At 35.7% G+C, this 20068-nt stretch overlaps 3 protein-coding genes across 4 annotated transcripts; 2 read left to right on the top strand and 1 right to left on the bottom strand.

Moving 5' to 3' along the window:
* Positions 1-72: 72 nt before the first annotated feature.
* Positions 73-9604, top strand: LOC307008645 (integrin alpha-6-like). The gene is made up of 26 exons (XM_079631633.1): positions 73-322; positions 659-786; positions 937-1028; positions 1175-1412; positions 1512-1622; positions 2038-2254; positions 2384-2589; positions 2672-2763; positions 2888-3015; positions 3228-3317; positions 3493-3554; positions 3751-3902; positions 3988-4131; positions 4215-4330; positions 4656-4812; positions 5445-5528; positions 5630-5709; positions 5920-5994; positions 6219-6321; positions 6646-6822; positions 6997-7107; positions 7289-7399; positions 8466-8564; positions 8685-8810; positions 8973-9055; positions 9479-9604. The coding sequence occupies exons 1-25, from the start codon at positions 150-152 to the stop codon at positions 9021-9023; spliced, it is 3123 nt and encodes a 1040-aa protein (XP_079487759.1). The 5' UTR covers positions 73-149; the 3' UTR covers positions 9024-9055; positions 9479-9604.
* A 262-nt stretch (positions 9605-9866) lies between these two features.
* Positions 9867-13116, top strand: LOC307008309 (integrin alpha-6-like; the record flags this gene model as incomplete). The annotated part of the gene is made up of 8 exons (XM_079631050.1): positions 9867-9931; positions 10156-10258; positions 10583-10759; positions 10934-11044; positions 11226-11336; positions 12403-12501; positions 12622-12747; positions 12910-13116. The coding sequence occupies 8 exons, from the start codon at positions 9867-9869 to the stop codon at positions 12958-12960; spliced, it is 843 nt and encodes a 280-aa protein (XP_079487176.1). The 3' UTR covers positions 12961-13116.
* A 288-nt stretch (positions 13117-13404) lies between these two features.
* Positions 13405-18577, bottom strand: chrnb3b (cholinergic receptor nicotinic beta 3 subunit b; the record flags this gene model as incomplete). Of its 2 annotated transcripts, none has more annotated exons than XM_079631635.1 (6): positions 18241-18577; positions 17431-17579; positions 16076-16120; positions 15465-15574; positions 14515-15382; positions 13405-13551 (listed from the first exon to the last, which is right to left on the bottom strand). In XM_079631635.1, exons 1-6 carry the CDS (start codon positions 18344-18346, stop codon positions 13405-13407), a joined length of 1425 nt encoding a protein of 474 aa, XP_079487761.1. In that variant the 5' UTR covers positions 18347-18577. The 2 variants fall into 2 exon arrangements, with proteins under 2 accessions (XP_079487761.1, XP_079487760.1); XM_079631634.1 differs by having other exon boundaries at positions 17431-17582; positions 18241-18477.
* Positions 18578-20068: the final 1491 nt, after the last annotated feature.

Genomic DNA, 20068 nt, shown 5'->3' with positions numbered 1-20068 from the left:
TTTTTTACTGTACAGTTGGTCCTATCCGCGCCCTGAGAACATAAATCAGCCAAGGCTTATATTCGTCACATTGCCTCACCCTGCAGTGATAGTTTTTCTTCTGGAGTAGATCTCTTAGCCCATTGCCAGCTCCAGAGAGGTCCATCATCATGTTGCTCAGTCAGTGGAGTCTCCTCCTGACCGTGTGGATGCTTCGGCCAGCGCAGGTTTCTGCTTTTAACCTGGACACACAGAACGTGCTGAAGAAGCGTGGAGAAGCAGACACTTTGTTTGGGTTTTCTATGGCCATGCACCATCAGCTCAAACCTGCAGAGGAGCGCGTGTGAGAAACCTTTTTTTTTTTAAAGCGAACACGTGATAATTGTTTAAATTACGGCAGAACTTTGAAGCATTGTGTTATACCAAGATAGTATTTTTTTTAACATGTTCAGCAACACACACTTGGTCAATGCTTTGTAGCAACCTGCATGCATTCGTATAGGCTACAAATATAGGCCTAAATGAAAGTATCATATCAATTATTAAAATTCATGTTAGATAATGATATGCTACTACGCAATACATAACGGTTATCTATCTATCTATCTATCTATCTATTTATCTATCGATCGATCTATCTATCTATCTATCTATCTATTGACATCACTTGCATCTTCAGATTGCTGATTGGAGCGCCTCATGCTAGAGCATTGCCCGTTCAAAATGCCAATATATCTGGAGGTCTGTACAAATGCAAATTCACAACCCAACCTGATGACTGTGAACGCATTGCCGTTGATATAGAAGGTTGGTTGTGGTTTACTTGATTTATGATTTGTTTTAATTTTTTTTATATTGTAATGATCAAATACTTTTTGTATTATGTGTATTATTTAATAATACAAGCAGTTTATGTATCCCTAAAAAAGCATTAAACTCACTTTTCTATACTGGCAGCTCGTCCTAGGGATAGGACAGGAGTAGACTATAGAGAAAACCAATGGCTAGGTGTTCGTGTCCGAAGTCAGGGCCGAGGAGGCAAAGTAGTGGTAAAGTGTGCTTTTTATTTTAACTGGTTCTAATTCATTGTGAAAGTATTCTATTTATAGTTGACACCTCAAACGTTAACTGTACATATGTTATCTTAATGTTTTCATTGACGCTATGTGTAATGAATATGTTCTGTTTTATTTAGACTTGTGCCCACAGGTACCAGGATTGGAGTTTTACCAACCAGCAGTTATTGGGCAGATGTTTTGTCCTGGAACAGGACCTTAAATTGGTGACGGATGCAATGAGCACAAGATCATTTTGTAGGAATCGGGAAGCAGATAAGCACAAGTTTGGATACTGTCAACAGGGTCTCTCTGTAGCGTTTTCCAAAGACAGCAAATATCTTGTTTATGGAGCTCCAGGAGCCTATGACTGGAAAGGTACTGCAAAGCTTTTTTTGTTGATAATGTTAAACTTCACACATACAGTAACAGTAAAGTCTGTAGTATTGAGTATTACCTCGTTCCTTTTCACACAAGGCATTGTGCACATGGAGCCTGTAGATGACTTCTCTCTAGAGATCTATGAAACAGGAGATCATAACCAACAACAAGACGAGCTTATTCCTGTGGACATCAGCAGCTTTTTAGGTGATCATGGTCAACCTACTACTGTGTACCAGAGGCCAATCTATAGCAGGACCTTAAATCTATAGCACAAATCTAAATCTACCATAAATCTGTTGTGCTTAATCTATAGCACAATTGTCTAGAATGCAGATCTGTTCAAAATAAAATATTACTGTATATCTTGACTTATCTGATGCAGTAGTTAGCAATACATTAGCAACTATAAAATGAGGAATACATTTTCTTTAAATCATACTGTTTCTTTCAGAAGTTTTTATTACAAATAAGCTACAGAAATAACTCATTCTGAATTTACAGTACTAGTGCGTATTAGTGGACTTCAGGGGAAACATTTAATGATAAAATAAGTATTTTATGACTCTTTAAAATCTGATATCATCCATTTATCAACAGTTTTCCTTCTGTTATTTCTCAGGCTTTGCTTTAGATACTGGGATGAACCTTATGAAGACCGGAGAGTTGAATGTTGTGGCAGGGGCTCCGCGCTCATACCACAGTGGGGAGGTTTTGTTGCTAAGACCGGATGAAAAGGCAGGATCAAGGAACTTGAAAGCTGAACACATCCTTCGAGGTCCAGGTTTGGCCTCCTCATTTGGCTATGACCTCGCTGTTCTTGACTTAAACGCAGATGGGTGAGTTTACACTAGAATCAGATACAATTATGACTAAACAGGATGTGATTGTAAAGTTTCTTATGTAATCACATTATTGTTTTACAAGTTTAGTCTTTATTAGAGATGACAATGTCCTCATTGCCTCAGGTGGGATGACATCGTGGTGGGTGCACCTGAGTTCTCTGCGAAAAACATGGATGAAGATGTAGGAGGGGCCGTGTACATTTACATCAACCAGGACAATGGACAACGCTGGAACCAAATCGAGCCAGCGTGTCTGTATGGGAAAAGGGACTCCATGTTTGGACTAGCAGTGGCGCACATTGGGGATATAAATCAAGATGGTTTCCAAGGTTGAACAAAAGGTTATATATACTTCAGTCTTGAGCCTCAGTTTTACAGTACATCTGACAGATGATCTTTTCTGATGAACAGATTTTGCAGTGAGCGCTCCCAATGAGGATACAGGGAGAGGTCGAGTGTACATACATCATGGTTCAGCTGCAGGCTTTCATCAAAAACCAGTGGTTCGTAAAATGACTCTTTATGAACTTTAAGGCATATTTATGAATATAATTAATTTTATCAGTTATTTTGCTTCAGATTTAAATTGTATTTAAGTGACTCTGTGAAAATAATCTCTATTTATAGGTTTTAGATGCCGGAGACCGTGGTATCAAACTGTTTGGCTATTCCTTGGCTGGAAACATGGATATTGACGGTAACGGCTATCCAGACCTCGCTGTGGGTTCACTTTCAGATACTGTGCTGGTTTACAGGTTGGATGCTTCCCACTCTGCTAAATCTATAGATTCAATGCTGATCAGTTTTTTTGCATTCATATAATTCATCATATGAAGTGAAAGAATAACCAGACACACCCCACACTATAAATATACTTTCATTAAATATAATTGTGGATCTGTACATTTTAGAATTATAAATTAATTACGTTAATATTATTAATAAATAATATGTTCTTTTTTTTAAGGACTAAACCAGTGATAAACATAGAAAAGACGTTGACATTAACACCGAATAATATTGACTTCAAGGCACAGGACTGCAAGAAAAATCCATGGTGAGATAACAGCAAATCTAACACTAAGATATATATATATATATGCTAATTTGAGTTATATAAATAAACACGCACACTTATATACACATGTGTGTACACATATACACACACATATACACACACACATATATTTTTTATTTATTTATTTTGTTTCTTCTTCTTTTTTATCTTTTAGCATTATTACAGCTCAGTCCTGTTTCAATTACACTTCCCAGCCATCATACAATCCCAAACTGAGTGAGTCAATTTCTCCATACTGCATTAAATATCAAAACAAGAATAAATGTCCCACAGCAATCTGTATGAGTCATTCCAGCTGGGTATGTTTCATTAATTAGGCTATTATAACTTGGCAAACAGCTTCTTGTCAAAGCAATTTCTTGGAACTTTTTTAAAGCATGTGAAATTGAATTTGATAGTCACCTTTCTGTAGGGATCGAGTACAAGCTAAAGGCTGATACAGTGCGCAGAGAGAGGGGTCTTCCTTCACGGGTGGTCTTTGTGAATTCTGAGGCTGCGCAGGGAGACCGTGAACTGCCTGGCCAGGGCAAGCGAGAGTGTGTCCAGACCAAGCTCAGGCTGCTGGTACTATCTGCTCACACTCTGATTTGCTGGTTTCAAGAACTGAAAGTGAGAATTTATGATTAAAACCTATTGTGCTGTGTTTTAGGGAGATATCCAGGACAAGCTGACCAGCATTTCCATCAGCTTATCGGTTTCTTTGCCATCTGACAATCCAAAACAGACAATCAGAAACCTCCCTGACTTGGAGCCAGTTTTAAATGCTCTACAAGAAAACACAACCAAAGCAGAGGTATATTGCCATATCACTTCCTTTCTGTAATATCCCTCTGTCTCAAACACGGCTTTCTTTACCACAAACCTCTCATCTCCCAGGTCACCTTTATGAATGCCGACTGTGGAAGTGACAACATCTGCCACAGTAACCTGCAGCTCCAGTATAGCTTCTGCGCCAAAGACCAACAACAAGAAAAATGTGACCCTCTATCCATGTAATATCAGTATCTATGTGGCTTGTGCAAGACTTAGAACAATACACTATTGTTTTTTTTACAGTTCAAAGACCACATGATTGATATTTGACATGTAGTTTGTATAAAGCTAAAGTTTTGTTGCTGTAACTGCAAAACATGTACTGACAAATCAGGACCAAATCAGGAGTTTAAATATCTCAGGGCAATCCATTACCGGTAATTGCATCAAGGTATAATCATATTGTGTAAGAACTACCCAATGCATTTTGCATATTAGCTATACATACTTGACACGTGTTTGGCCTTGAATAGCTGAATTTGGGTGTATCTTTGTGTGTCGAAGGGAAAATGGTGTTTCTGTCATTTCTCCTGGTGATGAAAACGTGGCCCTGGAGGTCACTGTAACCAACACAGGTGGAGAAGATGCACACCAGAGTCAACTGTCTGTGACGTTTCCAGAATTTCTGCACCTATCATCAGTCATGCCAAAGAAGAATAGTGTGAGTGTCCTATTTCACTGAAAACAACAAATAATTACTGTGTAATTCTTGACAAGTTTGTATCAACCAGTCTGATTGTGTTTTGCTTTTTACTGTAAGACATTTGTATAATGCTCTATTTCATCTGTTTAGAAGGACTGTCATATTCAGGCCTAGACTTGTACACTCAAAAAAATTGAAGGTTGGATTTTTAAAAAAAAAGTCTCAAGTTGTTTCATGCATATAATTTCATTTAGGAACTACTTTACACAGTTGCATGAAAAAAACTTGAGACTTTTTTTTTAAAATCCAACCTTCAGTGAAAAGAGTGAAAAAGTGAAAAGATAACTACTAGCTAGCAATGTTAGAACGCTAAATATAAGTTAATTCATTGTTTTGGTTCTTAAATTGTTAAATTTTAAAATGTTGCTTATGATGCACTCATTCTGTCTTGTATCATTTCACTCACTAAACACTGACTGAACAAACATTTGTCAAGTAAAGCTGACAAAACAATTTATTTCATTGAAATACATTTGTTAAATTAAGTTCACTTGATTCCGCAAATGTTTTTTTTTTTAGTGTACACTGTTTCAGATTTAGCTTATAGATGTTTTCAAATACCATTTGTTTTCGTTTTTATCGCTGTGCAGGAAACCCAGGTGCAGTGTAACCCAAATGAACACAAAACACAGGCTGACTGCCAACTTGGAAATCCTTTTAAAAGAGACTCGGAGGTATGAAGAGTAATTAAAATTCTCTTAAACCATCAAGCATGCTTTCAATATAATCAAATCTGTCAGTCTCCTAACCTAGGTTTTTTTTTCAACACTTTCAGGTTTCATTCTACCTGATACTAAACACAGAAAGGCTTTCCTTGAGAGTGACAGGCGCTAATGTGACTCTGTCCCTTAAAACGTAAGAAGACTCTAGCTTAGCTATGATGGTATCTTCTAGGTACCTCTTTAACAGTTAATCAACATAATACATTTATAGAAGTAATACTATAAAGTTTTATTGCATGAAAAACAGTTTACAAGCTAATGAAGTTTTAAAGTTTAAATGTTTTAGTGTGTGTGTGTATGTGTGTGTGTACATGTTTGATTTTTTTCTTTTTCTTTTTAATAGGATTAGCATTCAAGATATTCCAATAGTTGTTGCAGAAGCAAAAATTATCTTTGAACTGCATCTTAATGTCACTGGGTAAGTCTTATTAATTGTTTTAAAAAATTATATTCTCCATGTAAAAGTTTGTAGACAGATTGTAGTTTGTAGCATTCAGGATGCATTAAATTGGTCAAAAGATTTCAAATTAATGTTGTTCCTTTGAACTTTCTATTTATCAAAAAATCCTTTAAAAACACAAAAGCAGCACAACTGTTTTTTAATACTGAATGGTTGTTTTATGATGTATTTTGTCTTTGTAGTGTTGCTAAACCTTCCCAGTTGTACTTTGGAGAAAAAGTGAAAGATGATAAATCAATGAAATCAGAAGATGACATTGGCTCTTTGGTCCAGTATGAGTTCAGGGTTGGTATCTCAGTCCCCCTAATGTCACAGTGATGAATTTATCTGTTTAACTATTCATTATCATTATCATTTAATCTGGCATAATCCCTTACACTTGCTAGTTGCTAAGTTTACAAAATGAATAGTTATAATAATAGCCTAAATTGTAGATATTATCATATTTATATCTCCAATTAAAAATAAATCAGTAGCTTATCACAGAGAGTGATATTGTATTTATGTCAGTAAATATACAGTATTTAGATGTATATTATACTTATTGGGTTCAGTACAATTAGAAGCCTGTTGATTTTGTGCTTCTTGTGCTTGTACTTTCTATGTCAGATTATTAACATTGGTCGGCCTCTGAAGTCCTTCGGTTCTGCAGTGCTGAACATTCAGTGGCCAAAAGCAACCAAAGAGGGAAAATGGTTCATGTACCTTGTGCAAATCAGTGATCGAGGAAATAATATTATTCACTGCACACCATCAGAGGCTATAAACCCACTCCGATTTATCAAGGTAATTCCTTCATGGGATATAAAGTTAAATAAATATCAATTATTAACATCAGCTCCCACTGGTTCTACTTTGCAGCTTTCTGTATTTGATGAATGATAAATCCTTGAGACTCAGACACAATATGACTTCTGGCACTGTGGGATAGGTCACTGATTCTATGTGCTCACTTCATAGGCGTCATCCAGAGGAAGGCGTGAACTAGGGCGTGAAGCAGGTCTGAAGGCTCTTGCCTCCACTACTGATTTTTTCCCCTTTTTGGGCAACACAAGAAAGTATAAAACTCTGGTAATTTCACTTTACATGTGATTTTATAAAAATTTCTTTGACCATTGCTTTATTTTCATTTCACTACTATCACTAGTTATATACTGGTATCTTGTACCTTTAAAGCATATATCAAAGGTTTTGAGGTACTTATCTTTGAGTTCTTGCAAATGTATCTCTACCTTTCATGTTGCCGCCCCAGACATGTGCTGACGACTTAAAATGTGTGGAGATAAAGTGCCCTCTTGAGGCACTGGACAGCACTGCAGGCATCGTCCTTCATGCTCGCTTATGGAACAATACTTTTCTTGAGGTACAGGAAATTTACAGAATGAATCAATGTTCAATTCATTTAAATAATATTTAATGTTTATTGCAGTTAGTAGAAAAAATAACTCAAACTGAAAGAGAAATTTTATTTTCAATTTAAATTACTTTAGTTACAGCATTTCATTTGGTTTAGTATCATATGTGTAAAAAAAAAAAAAAATGCTGCTTGCTCAATCTATGTTGATTAATGCAGCAAATTCCTCAATATTTGAAAGTTGTGGTAGCATATGCATGTGTGCTATTTCCAGCTAATAATTAACAAGATGTTTTTTTTAATGTTAGTATTTCACCGAAAAGGAAAATTATACTTGTACTTGTTTTTAAAAGTACTTAAGTATCAAAAGTAAAAAGTAAATGTCAATGCATCGTTTTATTATTGTTGTATGTAATACTTACTATACCTTATGCCTCTGAATCTATGCCTATCTAGTATCTATCCACCCTCATATCAATATAAAATGTATTTCTAGAACACAGTTCTAGTAGTGGGATTAAATGTGAGATTGAATAAATTCACTCAATAACATCCACAATGGTTTCCTCAAATGCCATATGCTCATGCTCAAGTGCCATATTTAATGTTTTTTAGCTTTTAGTATGAATATATTAGCCTTACTGTTAAATATAAGCTAGTGTTCTCCAAAACAATGACACAATTTGCATTTAGAAGACCAAACCCAACGTTGAAAATGAAAATCAGGTTGATGTCAGAATCCAACGGCAGATTGACAATAATCTTCAACGTTGGAAAGACGACGTATTATGGCTGAAAATTAAAATCTGGTTGACGTCAGAAACCAACATTAGACGTTACTACTTTCTACTCAAGGACCTTAACAGAAATGTAGTGGAGTAAAAAGTATGATATTTGTCTTTCAAACGTAGTTAAGTTAAAGTAAAAAGTTTCCAGAAAAAAACTAATACTCAAGTAATGTACAGATACTCAAAAAGTGTACTTTTAAAAGTATAAGTGTACTTTGTTACTGTCCACCTCTGGCAACAAATGTATTATAACTAGTTGATTATTGACAAGATGACTTCTTTTACAGGAGTATAACTCATTGAACTACTTGGATATTGTACTGGATGCATCTCTGACCCTTAATGGGACTCAGGAGAATATTGGGATTCAGCCATCCAAAACCAAGGTTACGTGTCATTGTAGATTAGTATATTAGATAAGCTATTTTTATTTGATGTAGTAGTAGTAGTGATTAATACAAAGTGTATTAGGCAAAGCTCACTCAGTGTTTTTATGACTGGTATAGGTGAAGCTAACTGTTTTTCGTGAAAGGAAGCCTGCTTTGCTCAGTCGAGTCCCGTGGTGGGTCATTCTGCTCAGCGTACTGACAGCACTGCTGTTACTAGGTTTGCTGTTCTACTTGTTATGGAAGGTAAGGTGACCCTTTTCATACAATATCTTAATTAAAACTAATATTTTATTTACCAGAATAAATGAATACTGTTACATTGTAGATATAGAAAAACAAGTCTAGTTACATGTTTAAAAAAGGAGCGTTAAGTTGAACCGTGTTATATTTTTTTGTGCTCTTCAGTTTGAATGCTTAACTTGTGGAATATGTGCCAAAGAGAAGAATGTGTATTAAGAATCAAGAGAGGAACATATGACCAAACAGAGGTGTGTGTTCTCAAAGATGGACAGTCTTCTGATTCTGTGGAATAGTTTTCCTGCACAGGTCAAAAAAAGATTGGCTTTTTCCTTCTTTCATTTTTGTAAACTGTTTTTTTTAATGTTGTCTGTGAATAAAAAAATAATGAATAACTAAATTATCTACAAACAGCCGATGTTTTACAAAATAAAGTTGTAAACAGCATGTTGTATCACTTAGGACTGGTGATGCTATACTCTGCACATTACAACATTGTTGGTCATCTTATGATGTTAATCATAAATCTGAGTATTCAATGCAGTGAAAGAACAAATTACTTCTACATAGTAATGTGAGCTGTCTTCACTATTATTGGAAGTACAACAATACAACAATATTCCCTTTTGTAATGTGATGGATTTGACTGTAATTCTGGACGTGTCATGGAGAAGGAGGTGGGGGTGTGCTCAGGAACATCTTCAGGGCAGGTGTAAAGATGAGGACGGTGCCAAGAACAGATACAGTGAGGAACGCCCAGAGGAAAATCCTGTCCAGCACCTGGGCCACAAACTTCCAGTCCTGTACGACCTGCAAGAGCCAAAGAAGATCCACTAACACTTTACAATGAGGTTCTGCTAGTTAACAGGAACTAACCATGAAAAATACTTCTAAAGCATTTATTAATCTTGGTTAATTTTCATTTCAACCTTTACTTTTTCAAATCAAAGGTTGTATCTTTTAATATTATGTAATGGAAGTGAACATGAACTAACAATGAACAGTTGTATTATTATTAATTCTGTAACAAATGTATTTCTCAGTGTTATTTAGTGTTAGTTAATGCAACTACTGGGACCTTATTGCAATATTCATTGCATCTTTGAACTGCATCTTAATGTCACTGGGTAAGTCTTATTAATTGTTTTAAAAAATTATATTCTCCATGTAAAAGTTTGTAGACAGATTGTAGTTTGTAGCATTCAGGATGCATTAAATTGGTCAAAAGATTTCAAATTAATGTTGTTCCTTTGAACTTTCTATTTATCAAAAAATCCTTTAAAAACACAAAAGCAGCACAACTGTTTTTTAATACTGAATGGTTGTTTTATGATGTATTTTGTCTTTGTAGTGTTGCTAAACCTTCCCAGTTGTACTTTGGAGAAAAAGTGAAAGATGATAAATCAATGAAATCAGAAGATGACATTGGCTCTTTGGTCCAGTATGAGTTCAGGGTTGGTATCTCAGTCCCCCTAATGTCACAGTGATGAATTTATCTGTTTAACTATTCATTATCATTATCATTTAATCTGGCATAATCCCTTACACTTGCTAGTTGCTAAGTTTACAAAATGAATAGTTATAATAATAGCCTAAATTGTAGATATTATCATATTTATATCTCCAATTAAAAATAAATCAGTAGCTTATCACAGAGAGTGATATTGTATTTATGTCAGTAAATATACAGTATTTAGATGTATATTATACTTATTGGGTTCAGTACAATTAGAAGCCTGTTGATTTTGTGCTTCTTGTGCTTGTACTTTCTATGTCAGATTATTAACATTGGTCGGCCTCTGAAGTCCTTCGGTTCTGCAGTGCTGAACATTCAGTGGCCAAAAGCAACCAAAGAGGGAAAATGGTTCATGTACCTTGTGCAAATCAGTGATCGAGGAAATAATATTATTCACTGCACACCATCAGAGGCTATAAACCCACTCCGATTTATCAAGGTAATTCCTTCATGGGATATAAAGTTAAATAAATATCAATTATTAACATCAGCTCCCACTGGTTCTACTTTGCAGCTTTCTGTATTTGATGAATGATAAATCCTTGAGACTCAGACACAATATGACTTCTGGCACTGTGGGATAGGTCACTGATTCTATGTGCTCACTTCATAGGCGTCATCCAGAGGAAGGCGTGAACTAGGGCGTGAAGCAGGTCTGAAGGCTCTTGCCTCCACTACTGATTTTTTCCCCTTTTTGGGCAACACAAGAAAGTATAAAACTCTGGTAATTTCACTTTACATGTGATTTTATAAAAATTTCTTTGACCATTGCTTTATTTTCATTTCACTACTATCACTAGTTATATACTGGTATCTTGTACCTTTAAAGCATATATCAAAGGTTTTGAGGTACTTATCTTTGAGTTCTTGCAAATGTATCTCTACCTTTCATGTTGCCGCCCCAGACATGTGCTGACGACTTAAAATGTGTGGAGATAAAGTGCCCTCTTGAGGCACTGGACAGCACTGCAGGCATCGTCCTTCATGCTCGCTTATGGAACAATACTTTTCTTGAGGTACAGGAAATTTACAGAATGAATCAATGTTCAATTCATTTAAATAATATTTAATGTTTATTGCAGTTAGTAGAAAAAATAACTCAAACTGAAAGAGAAATTTTATTTTCAATTTAAATTACTTTAGTTACAGCATTTCATTTGGTTTAGTATCATATGTGTAAAAAAAAAAAAAAATGCTGCTTGCTCAATCTATGTTGATTAATGCAGCAAATTCCTCAATATTTGAAAGTTGTGGTAGCATATGCATGTGTGCTATTTCCAGCTAATAATTAACAAGATGTTTTTTTTAATGTTAGTATTTCACCGAAAAGGAAAATTATACTTGTACTTGTTTTTAAAAGTACTTAAGTATCAAAAGTAAAAAGTAAATGTCAATGCATCGTTTTATTATTGTTGTATGTAATACTTACTATACCTTATGCCTCTGAATCTATGCCTATCTAGTATCTATCCACCCTCATATCAATATAAAATGTATTTCTAGAACACAGTTCTAGTAGTGGGATTAAATGTGAGATTGAATAAATTCACTCAATAACATCCACAATGGTTTCCTCAAATGCCATATGCTCATGCTCAAGTGCCATATTTAATGTTTTTTAGCTTTTAGTATGAATATATTAGCCTTACTGTTAAATATAAGCTAGTGTTCTCCAAAACAATGACACAATTTGCATTTAGAAGACCAAACCCAACGTTGAAAATGAAAATCAGGTTGATGTCAGAATCCAACGGCAGATTGACAATAATCTTCAACGTTGGAAAGACGACGTATTATGGCTGAAAATTAAAATCTGGTTGACGTCAGAAACCAACATTAGACGTTACTACTTTCTACTCAAGGACCTTAACAGAAATGTAGTGGAGTAAAAAGTATGATATTTGTCTTTCAAACGTAGTTAAGTTAAAGTAAAAAGTTTCCAGAAAAAAACTAATACTCAAGTAATGTACAGATACTCAAAAAGTGTACTTTTAAAAGTATAAGTGTACTTTGTTACTGTCCACCTCTGGCAACAAATGTATTATAACTAGTTGATTATTGACAAGATGACTTCTTTTACAGGAGTATAACTCATTGAACTACTTGGATATTGTACTGGATGCATCTCTGACCCTTAATGGGACTCAGGAGAATATTGGGATTCAGCCATCCAAAACCAAGGTTACGTGTCATTGTAGATTAGTATATTAGATAAGCTATTTTTATTTGATGTAGTAGTAGTAGTGATTAATACAAAGTGTATTAGGCAAAGCTCACTCAGTGTTTTTATGACTGGTATAGGTGAAGCTAACTGTTTTTCGTGAAAGGAAGCCTGCTTTGCTCAGTCGAGTCCCGTGGTGGGTCATTCTGCTCAGCGTACTGACAGCACTGCTGTTACTAGGTTTGCTGTTCTACTTGTTATGGAAGGTAAGGTGACCCTTTTCATACAATATCTTAATTAAAACTAATATTTTATTTACCAGAATAAATGAATACTGTTACATTGTAGATATAGAAAAACAAGTCTAGTTACATGTTTAAAAAAGGAGCGTTAAGTTGAACCGTGTTATATTTTTTTGTGCTCTTCAGTTTGAATGCTTAACTTGTGGAATATGTGCCAAAGAGAAGAATGTGTATTAAGAATCAAGAGAGGAACATATGACCAAACAGAGGTGTGTGTTCTCAAAGATGGACAGTCTTCTGATTCTGTGGAATAGTTTTCCTGCACAGGTCAAAAAAAGATTGGCTTTTTCCTTCTTTCATTTTTGTAAACTGTTTTTTTTAATGTTGTCTGTGAATAAAAAAATAATGAATAACTAAATTATCTACAAACAGCCGATGTTTTACAAAATAAAGTTGTAAACAGCATGTTGTATCACTTAGGACTGGTGATGCTATACTCTGCACATTACAACATTGTTGGTCATCTTATGATGTTAATCATAAATCTGAGTATTCAATGCAGTGAAAGAACAAATTACTTCTACATAGTAATGTGAGCTGTCTTCACTATTATTGGAAGTACAACAATACAACAATATTCCCTTTTGTAATGTGATGGATTTGACTGTAATTCTGGACGTGTCATGGAGAAGGAGGTGGGGGTGTGCTCAGGAACATCTTCAGGGCAGGTGTAAAGATGAGGACGGTGCCAAGAACAGATACAGTGAGGAACGCCCAGAGGAAAATCCTGTCCAGCACCTGGGCCACAAACTTCCAGTCCTGTACGACCTGCAAGAGCCAAAGAAGATCCACTAACACTTTACAATGAGGTTCTGCTAGTTAACAGGAACTAACCATGAAAAATACTTCTAAAGCATTTATTAATCTTGGTTAATTTTCATTTCAACCTTTACTTTTTCAAATCAAAGGTTGTATCTTTTAATATTATGTAATGGAAGTGAACATGAACTAACAATGAACAGTTGTATTATTATTAATTCTGTAACAAATGTATTTCTCAGTGTTATTTAGTGTTAGTTAATGCAACTACTGGGACCTTATTGCAATATTCATTGCATCATAATTGTCACGACTGGCATATTCATCATCAAATAATAGTCAGCATAACACTTGATTAGCGTTAACATTTTTATTCCTGACTTTATCCTTAGCATCAACAGTATATGTCAGAGGAACCTAATTACTGCAAAACATAATTAACTTTATAAAAGAATATATTTTCTGGCCCAAATATATTTCAAATATATGGTAAATATATAAAGTATTCAGTGCAGCTTAAAAAATAAATTCAAACTGAAAATAGTTTTATACATTTTTATATAAACTTTCAAATGCCAAAATATATTACAGAATGTTATTGAATCAAGATTCAATTTTAAAAAGATACATATATATGGATTTATACACTACTGTTATTTTTTATGCTTTTAAAAGAAGTCTCATATTTTAGTGTAAACTGGATTTTTTCCTTTTCAGGATTCTTTGAGAAATAGAAAGGTGAAAATAACAGCATTTGTTTAAAACTGAAATCTTTTACAACAATGTAAATGTCTTTACTGTCACTTTGATCAATTTATTAAATAAAATGTTTATTTGTTTGTTTGTTATTTGAACATTTGTTTGTAACAACTGAACTTAAACTTTAAGGTATATCTAAAAAATAGCTTTATTTCTATTAATATTTGCGGTCATTCACTTTACATTCATCTTAAGACATTTTCAAGCCCTTACCTCTCTAATAAAATGCTCCTTCTTAATGTGACTTGAGATGTAGCGGACAGAGTTGGTGGCTTGCTCCAGCATATTAATCAGAGCCTGACCTTCTCCTTCAGGGCCTTTCTTTTTCCTGGGCTTCAGGTCAGGGCTGTGGGGCTCCATCTCCGGGTACTGGTAGCGGTCAGTGTTCCCCCTCATGCAGAGCAAATGTGGCAGTCGCTGGAGGAACAGCGTACGCACCCATGGAGACATCGGATGATAAGTAGCTGAAGAGCGGTGGTGTACGTTGATGACAAACACTGTCACGATGATGGAGAGAGTGACAAATATCATGATAAAAAGCAGGTACTCCCCAATCAGCGGGATAACCTTAGAGGAAGAAGGGATGATCTCATCGATGACGAGGAGGAAGACGGTGAGAGACACCAGCACGGAGGTGGAGAGGGAGACTTTTTCCCCTTCATCGGATGGAAGGTAGAAAACCAGCACTGTTAGGAAGGACAAGCCCAGGCATGGAAAAATGAGGAAGAGTGTGTAGAAGAGAGGAAGACGTTTCAGGATGAACGAATATGTGATGTACGGGTAGAAGAGGTGGCCGTCTCGCCGGCTTCCTTTGACCCCGGTCGCACTGAGAATCTCCCATTCGCCGTTATCAAAGAAGTCCCTTCTGTCCACCTGCTGGTTGAGGAGCACTAGTTCAACCATGTTCCCATCATATGTCCAAGAGCCAAACTTCATAGAGCAGTTCTGGCGGTCGAACGGGAAGAACGTCACATCCATGGTGCAGGCTGATTTGTAGCTGGAAGGGGGGGTCCAAGTGATCATGCCATTGTTCCTCACAATGACTTTGGTCATAAGTGAGCCTTCAAAACGTCCATCAGCACTAAAAGTGAGTGGACAGGATGACATGTTTAATATTCCATAATGATGTATTGTTGTTGTATTAGATAGCCACACAAACTTACTTCTCGTATAAAACAATGTCTGGGAGCCAGACGGTCTCTGACGGGACTCTGATAGAGGTGATGCCACCATAATTATCAGGGTTCCAACGCAGTTTATAGTCCAGCCATTCCTACAAAGAGTTTATCATGACAAACATATCCAATTTTCCAATGTTTGTTTCGTTACTTTTCTATTGTCAAGAACTGCTAATTTAGTCTTTTACATATGCATTCTCTGTTATTTTAAATATTGTTGAAACAATCATATATATGTATATTTGGGGATTTGTACCATCAGAATTTGAGGAAATATTTTAAATAAGAACAAAACACTAATCTTGGTTAAGTTATTTATCTAAAATAATATTTGGCAAAAAAGGGTAACCTACAGCTAGTGTTTTTATTCTATGCAACAACAATAAAATGCACAGAAAAGCAAAAAGCTCACAGGAAAAAGCCTACATTAATAACATAATCCGTTGTTTATATTTCATTGGTTCTGTCTTGTTTTTACATGTGTTTATAATTTCTTATAACAGCCTGGGCAAAACTAATAATTTTGACTTAATTTATCTGCATACAGCACATTATTAAAGCGAAACATTTTTACAGTGATGTCTGAGGTTATTTACCTGCCATAGCCACACATTAGTGGTCATGAGTTGGTTTTTCTCATCCTAAATTCATAAACAGGGAAGAAAGAAAGATAACACCATAAACAACTGAGATATATATGTGAGATCCAATATATGTGATTATTTTTTAACTCAAGTCTAAATTCTCTAATCATTTCCAAAGTCTGTTGTAATACACCATACAAAGAGCACAAAGAACCACAAAAGACACATCAATCAATAAACAAAATTATATTATGATCTATTTTTCTTGAGATTATGAGACAGTTGCGGCAGAGTGGTGCTGAGAGGGGTGACTGGAGCCCACATAATAATAGCTGTCTTTATTTATTTTCCATAGCCCTCAAAATCATTGGCTATATCTTTTGATAAACGTCCAGCATAACCACTTTCAAAGCCATCTTATACTCTGAATTACGAGGCACTTGGGCACCTGTGCCTTCAGGCAGTTTTTAAATCAATAAAATCAAACAGGCACATCTGAGCCCTTATCAAGTAAATCAAATTGCAACATGTAACTACAGTAAGTTGACGTCATCTTTTTTTATTATTATCATCATTGAGAGGAACAATTAGCTCAAATGGCACACCTTTGTTTATGATTACTAATTTGTTTTGACGACACATTAATAAAATGCACATGGAAGCTGAGAGATTTCACTCAGGACTGTCAGCATCATACATTGAAGAAGGTTTTATCCATAGAGCACATTATTTGCTCATTCAGGCTCTAATCATATTGGATCACTGCTGCATTGGATGTTAGTTTGTGTCTGTGCATTATTTTTTTTAGCTAGCAATCACATTAGATTAAATTAATACCTGCAGCATTTACTTATTATGCTTTTATATATATATATATATATATATACTTAGCAAATATATTTTCTTCAGGCTGAATTCCTGTCAATTTATTTTGTATAATTTAATCACAAAGGGAAATGGTACACCGATGGATTTGTGTGGAGTGTGTGCACACTATTAAAGACGTGAAAGCTCACTGGATCTCTGCACTCTTAATAATTCAGCCTCCCATCATATGAGTCTTCAGAACAGCAAAAACCTTTTAAGGAAAGAGCCAGGCAAAATAAAACCAGGAGAATGTGAAAAAAGTTGGAGGAGGGGTGCAGCAGTAAGGCAATATTTATATGTATAGACTCTAAGGAAGCAGATGCCCCTAATATAAAATGCCTAATAGAGAGATGCATTGACTTCATAAGTCAATAGCGTTCAGAACCATGGACAGCTCCAGTTGTTGTATTTCAGCACCATGGACAGAGACCAAATGAGTACCGTCAGTAAGGCTTCCAAATTAAGTTTAAAATAGCTGGATCTGTGTATGTTTGTCTTACCACATCCACTAGCTGGGATATCTTCAAGCCAAAGCGGACCTTCACAGAGTGGTTTGCATGCTGAACAGGCCTGACCCAGCGCTGGTACCCCTGAAACAAGTCCCTGAGCAGAGCATCTTCTCTTTGTGCCAGAGATACAAACTCTTTAGCTGCTAACACACAAACACACTTATTACATTACATTATAGATATCATTTCTACAGCAATCACTGTTTATACAATCTCAATTGATAAGGTATTAATGTTACATTCTAGACAATAATCGTGTTCTTTCTTTAATGAACTATTAAAGAGTCCTGTTATAAAATTGAGAGTCAGACTAAGTACACTAAGTGTAATGACACACAAGGACAGACAGAAACCAGACACTTTCATAGACATGGCAGTCAGCAGAAGTCCGCTCACTGCGTCCTCCACAAATTGTTTACTGACCTCAACTGAGGACGAGTGCACTCATCAGCTCCACTTAGCGAACAAATAGCATTTTGAGATACATTAAAGTAAATCAAATAGAATCACAACTCGATCTATCTATAAGATTTCTTATAATTTGTAGATTTTATTGCTGATACAACGAACCAAACTTTGTTCAAAGACTCATTCAAGATGTGCAAGGCATGACCATAAATCATGATAATAAATAATTAACGATTACAAATTGATTTCAGATAATAAAATAACTCATCTCTTTAGCAACATGCATTATAGTCTATAACTCATAAATAAACTATAAAAAAGGATGCTAAACACACTAACATAACCAAGAAAGTACTTTACAGGGCAGAGAGACGAGGATTGGTTTGCACTTACCAGGCGTGGTGGCGATGATGCTGATAAACAGGGTGAAAAGACCAACGACTGCCAGCGTCATTTCGAAAGAAAGTATTTTATATTGGCGTGACACGTGACAACGCATTAATTGCTCTTTAAAAACAAGTTTTCAAAGCAAGTGATAAAAGTTTGTAGTTGTTATTTGCTGTTAGTAAAAGCAGAGGATGGGAGCGAATCACTCCCAGAGAGAATCCATCCAGGTGCGCGCGCCCGCGCTCCGGTCCCACAGCAGGAGAGGAGGAGCGCGCACCGTGCCAGTTTAAAGGGACAGATGAACGTATCGCTTCACCAAGTAGCCTAGATCACCACCATCCACAGACAACGCAGAAGAGTGTCATTTTTTGGCCAACCAACAACTGCACAATTCAAGTGAACGTAAATTGCATTAACAAAAAGAGAATCGAAAAGATTTTTAAAAGTTAGTGAAAAAATTGCTAGTCAACAACACCCTATTGAAAGTTGCATTTAACAAAGCAATGTAATGTTTAGCAATGTTACATATTTAGACAATATGTAAGATATTAAATACACTACAAATGTGTTAAACGGTTTATAATATACATTTTGGAGAAGTAATTGCATAAGGTTATAATACATGCATTTTCTCATGTAAATTAATCACGTGACACGAGGTTGTGTTTTCTCACACTGGTCACAAATGCAACCACTGATCAGTTTACATGTATTTTGAGCATGATTTATATGAGGCATGAGATAGATACAGCAATCTTAATAAACTAATAACAGACCCTTTAAATATATATTCCAGAAATGGTAGTTGTAAATATTGTTTCCGTTAATGGAATTTTGACATGGGCATGTGGGCACAAAGGCATGTAAAAATTAAAATGAAATATAGTTGTCAACAACTCTTTTTGCATCATTTTCAAACACAAATGTGGATGGATGGATGATTTTGGACCAGGAAAAATAAGAATATCAACTGACCACTTAGGTAACACAATGTCATTTGTTTTAAATACCGAATATTATGCTGCAGATTATGATAAGAATAGTCTTTCTTTAGCATTGGCCAGTTTTGTATAAACATTTGTTTCTTTTTGTTATATGCACTCGTGTAGAGAGCGTCTGTTTAACAACCTTGCAGACAAATTCAAATAAAAACTCAGCGGCGTCTCTTGTGTAAACACTCACACCGAGTCCAAGCAGCAGCTCAGGCAAACATATCTCCTCAGCATTCATGCTACTGTCTGAGCTCAGATGATTTTCTGCTCCAGTTGGAACCAGCTGTGGCCTCTGTGAGGCTCTGTGTCTCTCACGCCATTGCATGTTATTCTGTATCATTCAGTACATGGGGAAAACTTCACTGGATAACAAAAACATGGTCAAATGTTCTCTGATGATACACATCAGAACTCTCAGTTGGAATCAAAAATGCACTGAAACAATCAGAAAACAGCATTGCAATAGCAAAGTCAAGTGAAGTCTACGTTGGCATTATTGCACTTGGCATTATGATTTACTGGTTGCCGACTCACGTTCTGTGCTTATTAGCTTCCGTCATCCACACTGCATGTCTGCATGCATCTGAACATAGACTGCTGTCTTTAGAAGTCAGCAAAACAGACTGGAAAATGACTTAAATATTCATACACTCCTTTAAATAATGCATCTCAGCCTCCATTTGCACACTCCCCTGACTTCACTGTCGCCACCTGTCAGATCAGCAGAGCCACAGTCATGATGAGTTAACTGAAAAAACACTAAAAATATCCTGAGAAAGGAATACAGCAATAATACAGTCCTAAAACGCTGCAAGAATGATCGGTGATTAAAGTAACGAGAA

This window comes from Phoxinus phoxinus (genome assembly GCF_949152265.1).
Source record: "Phoxinus phoxinus genome assembly, chromosome: 12".
NCBI classification, from domain to species: domain Eukaryota; kingdom Metazoa; phylum Chordata; class Actinopteri; order Cypriniformes; family Leuciscidae; genus Phoxinus; species Phoxinus phoxinus.
The sequence above is the reverse complement of the archived record's forward strand: the minus strand, read 5'-3'. Positions and strand labels throughout refer to the sequence as shown.

Coding starts and splice junctions, on each gene's coding strand:
- LOC307008645 (XM_079631633.1), top strand. CDS start 150: ATGTTGCTCAGTCAGTGGAGTCTCCTCCTGACCGTGTGGATGCTTCGG. Junction 3,016..3,227: donor GATACTGTGCTGGTTTACAG/GTTGGATGCTTC, acceptor CTTTTTTTTAAG/GACTAAACCAGTGATAAACA. Junction 4,132..4,214: donor AAAACACAACCAAAGCAGAG/GTATATTGCCAT, acceptor CTCATCTCCCAG/GTCACCTTTATGAATGCCGA.